Genomic DNA, 13646 nt, shown 5'->3' on the forward strand with positions numbered 1-13646 from the left:
TCTCCTGATATCTCTTCACATAATCTCCATATATTTCTACCCTAATCTCCTGATATCTCCTCACATAATCTTCATACACATCCTATCCTCTCCATACATCTCTACCCTAATCTCCTGATATCTCCTCACATAATCTCCATACACATCCTATCCTCTCCATACATCTTTACCTTAATCTCAAGATATCTCCTCACATACTGTCTTTACACATCCTGTCCTCTCCATACATCTCTACCCTGATCTCCTGATATCTTTCCTCACATAATCTCCATACACATCCTGTCCTCTCCATACATCTCTACCCTAATCTCCTGATATCTCCTCACATAATCTCCATATACATCCTGTCCTCCCCATACATCTCTACCCTAATCTCCTGATATCTCCTCACATAATCTTCATACACATCCTGTCCTCTCCATACATCTCTACCCTAATCTCCTGATATCTCCTCACATAATCCCCATACACAACCTGTCCTCTCCATATATCTCCACCCTAATCTCCTGATATCTCTCCTCACATAATCTCCATACATATCCTGTCCTCTCCATACATCTCTACCCTAATCTCCTGATATCTTTCCTCACATAATCTCCATACACATCCTGTCCTCCCCATACATCTCTACCCTAATCTCCTGATATCTCTCCTCACATAATCTCCATACACATACTGTCCTCTCCATACATCTCTACCCTAATCTCCTGATATCTCCTCACATAATCCCCATACACATCCTGTCCTCTCCAAACATCTCTATCCTAATCTCCTGATATCTCCTCACATAATCTCCATACACATCCTGCCCTCTCCATACATCTCTACCCTAATCTCCTGATCTCTCCTCACATAATCCCCATACACATCCTGTCCTCTCCATATATCTCTACCCTAATCTCCTGATATCTCTCCTCACATAATCTCCATACACAACCTGTCCTCTCAATACATCTCTACCCTGATCTCCTGATATCTCTCCTCACATAATCTCCATATATATCCTGTCCTCTCCATACATCTCTACCCTAATCTCCTGATATCTCCTCACATAATCCCCATACACATCCTGTCCTCTCCAAACATCTCTATCCTAATCTCCTGATCTCTCCTCACATAATCTCCATACACATCCTGTCCTCTCCATACATCTCTATCCTAATCTACTGATATCCCCTCACATAATCTCCATACACATCCTGTCCTCTCCATACATCTCTACCCTAATCTCCTGATATTCCTCCTCACATAATCTCCATACACATCCTGTCCTCCCCATACATCTCTACCCCAATCTCCTGATCTCTCCTCACATAATCTCCATACACATCCTGTCCTCTCCATACATCTCTATCCTAATCTCCTGATCTCTCCCTCACATAATGTCCATACACATCCTGTCCTCTCCATACATCTCCACCCTAATCTCCTAATATCTGCTCACATAATCTCCATATATTTCTACCCTAATCTCCTGATATCTCCTCACATAATCTCCATACACATCCTGTCCTCTCCATACATCTCTACCCTAATCTCCTGATATCTCCTCACATAATCCCCATACACATCCTGTCTTCTTCATATATCTCTACCCTTATCTCCTGATATCTCTCATCACATAATCTCCATACACATCATGTCCTCTCCATACATCTCTACCCTAATCTCCTGATATCTCTCCTCACATAATCTCCATACATCTCTACCCTAATCTCCTGATATCTCTCCTCACATAATCTCCATACACATCCTGTCCTCTCCATACATCTCTAGCCTAATCTCCTGATATCTCCTCACATAATCTCCATATACATCCTGTCCTCTCCATACATCTCTAGCCTAATCTCCTGATATCTCCTCACATAATCTCCATACACATCCTGTCCTCTCCATACATCTCTACCCTAATCTCCTGATAGCTCTCCTCACATAATCTCCATACATCTCTACCCTAATCTCCTGATATCTCTCCTCACATAATCTCCATACACATCCTGTCCTCTCCATACATCTCTAGCCTAATCTCCTGATATCTCCTCACATAATCTCCATATACATCCTGTCCTCTCCATACATCTCTACCCTAATCTTCTTATATCTCCTCACATAATCTCCATACACATCCTGTCTTCCCCATACATCTCTACCCTAATCTCCTGATATCTCCTCACATAATCTCCATACACATCCTGTCTTCCCCATACATCTCTACCCTAATCTCCTGATATCTCTCCTCACATAATCTCCATACACATCCTGTCTTCCCCATACATCTCTACCCTAATCTCCTGATATCTCTCCTCACATAATCTCCATACACATCCTGTCCTCTCCATACATCTCTACCCTAATCTCCTGATATCTCCTCACATAATCTCCATACACATCCTGTCCTCTCCATACATCTCTACCCTAATCTCCTGATATCTCCTCTCATAATCTTCATACACATCCTGTCCTCTCCATACATCTCTACCCTAATCTCCTGATATCTCCCTCACATAATCTCCATACACATCCTTTCCTCTCCATACATCTCTACCCTAATCTCCTGATATCTCCTCACATAATCTCCATACATTTCTACCCTAATATCCTGATATCTCCTCACATAATCTCCATACACATCCTGTCCTCTCCATACATCTTTACCCTAATCTCCAGATATCTCCTCACATACTGTCTTTACACATCCTGTCCTCTCCATACATCTCTACCCTAATCTCCTGATATCTCCCTCACATAATCTCCATACACATCCTGTCCTCTCCATACATCTCTAGCCTAATCTCCTGATATCTCCTCACATAATCTCCATACACATCCTGTCCTCTCCATACATCTCTATCCTAATCTCCTGATATCTCCTCACATAATCTCCATACACAACCTGTCCACTCCATACATCTCTACCCTAATAATCTCCTGATATCTCCTCACATAATCTCCATACACATCCTGTCCTCTCCATACATCTCTACCCTAATCTCCTGATATCTCTCCTCACATAATCCCCATACACACCCTGTCCTCTCCATACATTACTATCCTAATCTCCTGATATCTCTCCTCACATAATCTCCATACACATCCTGTCCTCTCCATACATCTCTATCCTAATCTCCTGATATCCCCTCACATATTCTCCATACACATCTTTTCCTCTCCATACATCTCTACCCTAATCTCCTGATATTCCTCCTCACATAATCTCCATACACATCCTGTCCTCCCCATACATCTCTACCCTAATCTCCTGATATCTCCTCACATAATCTCCATACACATCCTGTCCTCTCCATACATCTCTACCCTAATCTCCTGATATCTCCTCACATAATCTCCATACACATCCTGTCCTATCCATACATTTCTACCCTAATCTCCTGATATCTCCTCACATAATCTCCATACACATCCTGTCCTCTCCATACATCTCTACCCTAATCTCCTGATATCTCCTCACATAATCTCCATACACATCCTGTCCTCTCCATACATCTCTACCCTAATCTCCTGATATCTCCTCACATAATCCCATACACATCCTGTCCTCTTCATACATCTCTACCCTAATCTCCTGATATCTCCTCACATAATCTCCATACACATCCTGTCCTCTCCATACATCTCTATCCTAATCTCCTGATCTCTCCCTCACATAATCTCCATACACATCCTGTCCTCTCCATACATCTCCACCCTAATCTCCTGATATCTCCTCACATAATCTCCATATATTTCTACCCTAATCTCCTGATATCTCCATACACATCCTGTCCTCTCCATACATCTCTACCCTAATCTCCTGATATCTCTCCTCACATTATCTCCATACATCTCTACCCTAATCTCCTGATATCTCTCCTCACATAATCTCCATACACATCCTGTCCTCTCCATACATCTCTACCCTAATCTTCTTATATCTCCTCACATAATCTCCATACACATCCTGTTTTCCCCATACATCTCTACCCTAATCTCCTGATATCTCCTCACATAATCTCCATACACATCCTGTCTTCCCCATACATCTCTACCCTAATCTCCTGATATCTCTCCTCACATAATCTCCATACACATCCTGTCTTCCCCATACATCTCTACCCTAATCTCCTGATATCTCTCCTCACATAATCTCCATACACATCCTGTCCTCTCCATACATCTCTACCCTAATTTCCTGATATCTCCTCACATAATCTCCATACACATCCTGTCCTCTCCATACATCTCTACCCTAATCTCCTGATATCTCCTCACATAATCTTCATACACATCCTGTCCTCTCCATACATCTCTACCCTAATCTCCTGATATCTCCCTCACATAATCTCCATACACATCCTGTCCTCTCCATACATCTCTACCTTAATGTCCTGATATCTCCTCACATAATCTCCATACACATCCTGTCCTCTCCATACATCTTTACCCTAATCTCCAGATATCTCCTCACATACTGTCTTTACACATCCTGTCCTCTCCATACATCTCTACCCTAATCTCCTGATATCTCCCTCACATAATCTCCATACACATCTTGTCCTCTCCATACATCTCTACCCTAATCTTCTGATATCTCCTCACATAATCTCCATATATTTCTACCCTAATCTCCTGATATCGCCTCACAATCTCCATACACATCCTGTCCTCTCCATACATCTCTACCCTAATCTCCTGATATCTCTCCTCACATAATCTCCATACACATCCTGTCCTCTTCATACATCTCTACCCTAATCTCCTGATATCTCCTTACATAATCTCCATACATATCCTGTCCTCTTCATACATCTCTACCCTAATCTCCTGATATCTCATCACATAATCTCCATACACATCCTGTCCTCTCCATACATCTCTACCCTAATCTCCTGATATCTCCTCACATAATCCCCATACACATCCTGTCCTCTTCATATATCTCTACCCTTATCTCCTGATATCTCTCATCACATAATCTCCATACACATCCTGTCCTCTCGATACATCTCTACCCTAATCTCCTGATATCTTCTCACATAATCCCCATACACATCCTGTCCTCTTCATATATCTCTACCCTTATCTCCTGATATCTCTCCTCACATAATCTCCATACATCTCTACCCTAATCTCCTGATATCTCTCCTCACATAATCTCCATACACATCCTGTCCTCTCCATACATCTCTAGCCTAATCTCCTGATATCTCCTCACATAATCTCCATATACATCCTGTCCTCTCCATACATCTCTACCCTAATCTTCTTATATCTCCTCACATAATCTCCATACACATCGTGTCTTCCCCATACATCTCTACCCTAATCTCTTGATATCTCCTCACATAATCTCCATACACATCCTGTCTTCCCCATACATCTCTACCCTAATCTCCTGATATCTCTCCTCACATAATCTCCATACACATTCTGTCTTCCCCATACATCTCCACCCTAATCTCCTGATATCTCTCCTCACATAATCTCCATACACATCCTGTCCTCTCCATACATCTCTACCCTAATCTCCTGATATCTCCTCACATAATCTCCATACATTTCTACCCTAATATCCTGATATCTCCTCACATAATCTCCATACACATCCTGTCCTTTCCATACATCTTTACCCTAATCTCCAGATATCTCCTCACATACTGTCTTTACACATCCTGTCCTCTCCATACATCTCTACCCTAATCTCCTGATATCTCCCTCATATAATCTCCATACACATCCTGTCCTCTCCATACATCTCTACCCTAATCTCCTGATATCTCCTCACATAATCTCCATACATTTCTACCCTAATCTCCTGATATCTCCTCACAATCTCCATACACATCCTGTCTTCTCCATACATCTCTACCCTAATCTCCTGATATCTCTCCTCACATAATCTCCATGTACATCCTGTCCTCTTCATACATCTCTACCCTAATCTCCTGATATCTCATCACATAATCTCCATACACATCCTGTCCTCTCCATACATCTCTACCCTAATCTCCTGATATCTCCTCGCATAATCCCCATACACATCCTGTCCTCTTCATATATCTCTACCCTTATCTCCTGATATCTCTCATCACATAATCTCCATACACATCCTGTCCTCTCCATACATCTCTACCCTAATCTCCTGATATCTCTCCTCACATAATCTCCATACATCTCTACCCTAATCTCCTGATATCTCTCCTCACATAATCTCCATACACATCCTGTCCTCTCCATACATCTCTAGCCTAATCTCCTGATATCTCCTCACATAATCTCCATATACATCCTGTCCTCTCCATACATCTCTACCCTAATCTCCTGATATCTCTCCTCACATAATCTCCATACACATCCTGTCCTCTTCATACATCTCTACCCTAATCTCCTGATATCTCCATACATAATCTCCATACATATCCTGTCCTCTCCATACATCTCTATCCTAATCTCCTGATCTCTCCCTCACATAATCTCCATACACATCCTGTCCTCTCCATACATCTCCACCCTAATCTCCTGATATCTCCTCACATAATCTCCATATATTTCTACCCTAATCTCCTGATATCTCCTCACATAATCTCCATACACATCCTGTCCTCTCCATACATCTCTACCCTAATCTCCTGATATCTCCTCAAATAATCCCCATACACATCCTGTCCTCTTCATATATCTCTACCCTTATCTCCTGATATCTCTCATCACATAATCTCCATACACATCCTGTCCTCTCCATACATCTCTACCCTAATCTCCTGATATCTCTCCTCACATAATCTCCATACATCTCTACCCTAATCTCCTGATATCTCTCCTCACATAATCTCCATACATATCCTGTCCTCTCCATACATCTCTAGCCTAATCTCCTGATATCTCCTCACATAATCTCCATATACATCCTGTCCTCTCCATACATCTCTACCCTAATCTTCTTATATCTCCTCACATAATCTCCATACACATCCTGTCTTCCCCATACATCTCTACCCTAATCTCCTGATATCTCCTCACATAATCTCCATACACATCCTGTCTTCCCCATACATCTCTACCCTAATCTCCTGATATCTCTCCTCACATAATCTCCATACACATCCTGTCTTCCCCATACATCTCTACCCTAATATCCTGATATCTCTCCTCACATAATCTCCATACACATCCTGTCCTCTCAATACATCTCTACCCTAATCTCCTGATATCTCCTCACATAATCTTCATACACATCCTGTCCTCTCCATACATCTCTACCCTAATCTCCTGATATCTCCCTCACATAATCTCCATACACCTCCTGTCCTCTCCATACATCTCTACCCTAATCTCCTTATATCTCCTCACATAATCTCCATACATTTCTACCCTAATATCCTGATATCTCCTCACATAATCTCCATACACATCCTGTCCTCTACATACATCTCTATCCTAATCTCCTGATATCTCCTCACATAATCTCCATACACATCCTGTCCTCTCCATACATCTTTACCCTAATCTCCAGATATCTCCTCACATACTGTCTTTACACATCCTGTCCTCTCCATACATCTCTACCCTAATCTCCTGATATCTCCCTCACATAATCTCCATACACATCCTGTCCTCTCCATACATCTCTACCCTAATCTCCTGATATCTCCTCACATAATCTCCATACATTTCTACCCTAATCTCCTGATATCTCCTCACAATCTCCATACACATCCTGTCCTCTCCATACATCTCTACCCTAATCTTCTGATATCTCTCCTCACATAATCTCCATACACATCCTGTCCTCTTCATACATCTCTACCCTAATCTCCTGATATCTCCTTACATAATCTCCATACATATCCTGTCCTCTCCATACATCTCTACCCTAATCTCCTGATATCTCATCACATAATCTCCATACACATCCTGTCCTCTCCATACATCTCTACCCTAATCTTCTTATATCTCCTCACATAATCTCCATACACATCCTGTCTTCCCCATACATCTCTACCCTAATCTCCTGATATCTCCTCACATAATCTCCATACACATCCTGTCTTCCCCATACATCTCTACCCTAATCTCCTGATATCTCTCCTCACATAATCTCCATACACATCCTGTCCTCTCCATACATCTCTACCCTAATCTCCTGATATCTCCCTCACATAATCTCCATACACATCATGTCCTCTCCATACATCTCTACCCTAATCTCCTGATATCTCCTCACATAATCTCCATACATTTCTACCCTAATATCCTGATATCTCTCCTCACATAATCTCCATACACATCCTGTCCTCTCCATACATCTCTATCCTAATCTCCTGATATCCCCTCACATAATCTCCATACACATCCTGTCCTCTCCATACATCTCTACCCTAATCTCCTGATATTCCTCCTCACATAATCTCCATACACATCCTGTCCTTCCCATACATCTCTACCCTAATCTCCTGATATCTCCTCACATAATCTCCATACACATCCTGTCCTCTCCATACATCTCTACCCTAATCTCCTGATATCTCCCTCACATAATCTCCATACACATCATGTCCTCTCCATACATCTCTACCCTAATCTCCTGATATCTCCTCACATAATCTCCATACATTTCTACCCTAATATCCTGATATCTCTCCTCACATAATCTCCATACACATCCTGTCCTCTCCATACATCTCTATCCTAATCTCCTGATATCCCCTCACATAATCTCCATACACATCCTGTCCTCTCCATACATCTCTACCCTAATCTCCTGATATTCCTCCTCACATAATCTCCATACACATCCTGTCCTTCCCATACATCTCTACCCTAATCTCCTGATATCTCCTCACATAATCTCCATACACATCCTGTCCTCTCCATACATCTCTACCCTAATCTCCTGATATCTCCTCACATAATCTCCATACACATCCTGTCCTCTCCATACATTTCTACCCTAATTTCCTGATATCTCCTCACATAATCTCCATACACATCCTGTCCTCTCCATACATCTCTACCCTAATCTCCTGATATCTCCTCACATAATCTCCATACACATCCTGTTCTCTCCATACATCTCTACCCTAATCTCCTGATATCTCCTCACATAATCTCCATACACATCCTCTCCTCTCCATACATCTCCACCCTAATCTCCTGATATCTCTCCTCACATAATCTCCATACACATCCTGTCCTCCCCATACATCTCTACCCTAATCTCCTGATATCTCATCACATAATCTCCATACACATCCTGTCCTCTCCATACATCTCTACCCTAATCTTCTTATATCTCCTCACATAATCTCCATACACATCCTGTCTTCCCCATACATCTCTACCCTAATCTCCTGATATCTCCTCACATAATCTCCATACACATCCTGTCTTCCCCATACATCTCTACCCTAATCTCCTGATATCTCTCCTCACATAATCTCCATACACATCCTGTCTTCCCCATACATCTCTACCCTAATCTCCTGATATCTCTCCTCACATAATCTCCATACACATCCTGTCCTCTCCATACATCTCTACCCTAATCTCCTGATATCTCCTCACATAATCTTCATACACATCCTGTCCTCTCCATACATCTCTACCCTAATCTCCTGATATCTCCCTCACATAATCTCCATACACATCCTGTCTTCCCCATACATCTCTACCCTAATCTCCTGATATCTCCTCACATAATCTCCATACATTTCTACCCTAATATTCTGATATCTCCTCACATAATCTCCATACACATCCTTTCCTCTCCATACATATTTACCCTAATCTCCAGATATCTCCTCACATACTGTCTTTACACATCCTGTCCTCTCCATACATCTCTACCCTAATCTCCTGATATCTTCTCACATAATCTCCATACACATCCTGTCCTCTCCATACATCTCTGCCCTAATCTCCTGATATCTCCTCACATAATCTCCATACATTTCTACCCTAATCTCCTGATATCTCCTCACAATCTCCATACACATCCTGTCCTCTCCATACATCTCTACCCTAATCTCCTGATATCTCTCCTCACATAATCTCCATACACATCCTGTCCTCTTCATACATCTCTACCCTAATCTCCTGATATCTCCTTACATAATCTCCATACATATCCTGTCCTCTCCATACATCTCTACCCTAATCTCCTGATATCTCATCACATAATCTCCATACACATCCTGTCCTCTCCATACATCTCTACCCTAATCTCCTGATATCTCCTCACATAATCTCCATACACATCCTGTCCTCTCCATACATCTCTATCCTAATCTCCTGATATCTCCTCACATAATCTCCATACACAACCTGTCCACTCCATACATCTCTACCCTAATCTCCTGATATCTCCTCACATAATCTCCATACACAACCTGTCCACTCCATACATCTCTATCCTAATCTCCTGATATCTCCTCACATAATCTCCATACACATCCTGTCCTCTCCATACATCTCTACCCTAATCTCCTGATATCTCTCCTCACATAATCCCCATACACACCCTGTCCTCTCCATACATTACTACCCTAATCTCCTGATATCTCCTCACATAATCTCCATACACATCCTGTCCTCTCCATACATCTCTATCCTAATCTCCTGATATCCCCTCACATAATCTCCATACACATCCTGTCCTCTCCATACATCTCTACCCTAATCTCCTGATATTCCTCCTCACATAATCTCCATACACATCCTGTCCTCCCCATACATCTCTACCCTAATCTCCTGATATCTCCTCACATAATCTCCATACACATCCTGTCCTCTCCATACATCTCTACCCTAATCTCCTGATATCTCCTCACATAATCTCCATACACATCCTGTCCTCTCCATACATTTCTACCCTAATTTCCTGATATCTCCTCACATAATCTCCATACACATCCTGTCCTCTCCATACATCTCTACCCTAATCTCCTGATATCTCCTCACATAATCTCCATACACATCCTGTCCTCTCCATACATTTCTACCCTAATTTCCTGATATCTCCTCACATAATCTCCATACACATCCTGTCCTCTCCATACATTTCTACCCCAATCTCCTGATATCTCCTCACAATCTCCAGACCACAACCTGTCCTCTTCTTACACATAATATACATGACTGCACTGCAAAATCACAATACTTTGCTGCTATATAAAAGTCATAGGGAAAAGGACTGCAAAATACAGGATTAGCAGCACTACAGGTGTCATCCCTACACAACGCTATATATCACCATACAATACAGCAGATCACAACATGTTATAACACAGTTCACTGCCGGTAAGACACAAATATATCCCAACAGCGCATTTCATGGCGGCCATTACAACGAGAATCTTAGTGCGTCACAGGATCATCCCATTTTCTTTAGAGACGTCACAAGATACAGAGAAAGTGAGGAGTCTACAGATCACACACCTACGGGTACAGCAGAGATGAATGTGCTACTCATACCACATGAGCCCTGCTACATATGTCAGATCACCTACACCACATGAGCTCTGCTACATATGTCAGATCACCCACACCACATGAGCTCTGCTACATATGTCAGATCACCCACACCACATGAGCTCCGTTACATATGTCAGATCACTCACACCACATGAGCTCTGCTACATATGTCAGATCACCTACACCACATGAGCTCTGCTACATATGTCAGATCACCCACACCACATGAGCTCTGCTACATATGTCAGATCACCCACACCACATGAGCTCCGTTACATATGTCAGATCACTCACACCACATGAGCTCTGCTACATATGTCAGATCACCTACACCACATGAGCTCTGCTACATATGTCAGATCACCCACACCACATGAGCTCTGCTACATATGTCAGATCACCCACACCACATGAGCTCCGTTACATATGTCAGATCACTCACACCACATGAGCTCCGCTACATATGTCAGATCACCCACACTACATGAGCTCTGCTACATATGTCAGATCACCCACACCACATGAGCTCTGCTACATATGTCAGATCACCTACACCACATGCGCTCTGCTACATATGTCAGATCACCTACACCACATGCGCTCTGCTACATATGTCAGATCACCTACACCACATGAGCTCTGCTACATATGTCAGATCACCTACACCACATGAGCTCTGCTACATATGTCAGATCACCCACACCACATGAGCTCTGCTACATATGTCAGATCACTCACACTACATGAGCTCTGCTACATATGTCAGATCACCTACACCACATGAGCTCTGCTACATATGTCAGATCACTCACACTACATGAGCTCTGCTACATATGTCAGATCACCTACACCACATGAGCTCTGTTCCATCTGTAAGCTCACACTCATACATCACCTGAGCTCTGCTGCATCTGTCGGCTCACACACATGAGCTCTGTTCCATCTGTCAGCTCACACTCACACATCACCTGAGCTCTGCTGCATCTGTCGGCTCACTCACACATCACCTGAGCTCTGCTGCATCTGTCGGCTCACACACATGAGCTCTGTTCCATCTGGCAGCTCACACTCACACATCACCTGAGCTCTGCTGCATCTGTTGGCTCACACTCACAAATCACCTGAGCTCTGCTGCATCTGTCGGCTCACATATCACCTGAGCTCTGCTGCATCTGTCAGCTCACACATCACCTGAACTCTGCTGCATCTGTCGGCTCACACATCACATGAGCTCTGCTTCATCTGTCGGCTCACTCACATTCACACATCACCTGAGCTCTGCTCCATCTATCAGATCACTCACACAAGCTCTGCGGCATCTGTCGGCTCCCACTCTAACATCACCTGAGCTCTGCAGCAACTGTCGGCTCCCACTCACACATCACCTGAGCTCTGCTGTATCTATCGGCTCACACTCACCTGAGCTCTGTTCCATCTGTCGGCTCACTCACACTCACCTGATCTCTGCTGTATCTGTTGGCTCACTCACACTCCCCTGAGCTCTGTTCCATCTGTCGGCTCACTCACACTCACCACGATCTCTGCTGCATCTATCAGCTCACTCACACATCACCTGAGCTCTGCTCCATCTGTCGGCTCTCACTCACCTGAGATCTGCTGCATCTGTGGGCTCAATCACACTCACCATGATCTCTGGGCTCACTCACACTCACCGGCTGTCTCTGTTTCTTTGCCTTCCTGACGTTGCTTATGAAACGTCTCCCCATTTTTTTGGCGTACCAAACAGATACAAACATCTCCCCCCGATGTACAGAGAGAAGGGGAGGGGGGGGGGAGGATGATGGAGACAGGGAGGAACCTGCAGTGGAAGGAGAGGAGAGGGGGCCGCCGCTGTCACTCCATCACCGAGGAGAGGGGAACCTCATACTGGGAGGGGGGGGTGACATCACAGCATCCGCACCGGGAGGGTCTGCTGAGGATGATGGTGGTGGTAGTGCTGCCGCCGCCGCTATGACATCCAGTGACACACAGATAAACACGGAGGGAACCGCAGAATGAGGGGGAGGGAGTGATGACGGAGACCAGCAATGAATGGAGAGGAGGCTGCAACCAGGCAACAGGGGGGGGGGGGGGTAGAGACACGGCAAGGAGGGGGGAGAGCGGAGGAGGGGAAAATGGGGAAGTAATCCAGGAGAGAGAGGAGGATGAGAAGAATC

At 43.6% G+C, this 13646-nt stretch overlaps 1 protein-coding gene across 8 annotated transcripts in view; it reads right to left on the reverse strand.

Annotated features, from left to right (window-relative positions):
- The window catches only part of DLG4 (discs large MAGUK scaffold protein 4), a 121778-nt gene extending 108367 nt beyond the window's left edge, over positions 1 to 13411 (reverse strand). For 2 of the 8 annotated variants that reach the window (XM_056553232.1, XM_056553231.1), the window contains exon 1: positions 13143 to 13368. In XM_056553232.1, the coding sequence (XP_056409207.1) occupies positions 13143 to 13226 (84 nt within the window). In that variant the 5' untranslated portion in view covers positions 13227 to 13368. Of the gene's footprint in view, positions 1 to 13076; positions 13370 to 13390 lie in introns of those variants that run through there. The other 6 variants (XM_056553233.1, XM_056553234.1, XR_008869314.1 and 3 more) reach the window with 5 other exon arrangements.
- Between the last annotated feature and the right edge of the window lie 235 nt (positions 13412 to 13646).

Source organism: Hyla sarda, unplaced genomic scaffold (genome assembly GCF_029499605.1).
Source record: "Hyla sarda isolate aHylSar1 unplaced genomic scaffold, aHylSar1.hap1 scaffold_262, whole genome shotgun sequence".
Lineage (NCBI taxonomy): Eukaryota > Metazoa > Chordata > Amphibia > Anura > Hylidae > Hyla > Hyla sarda.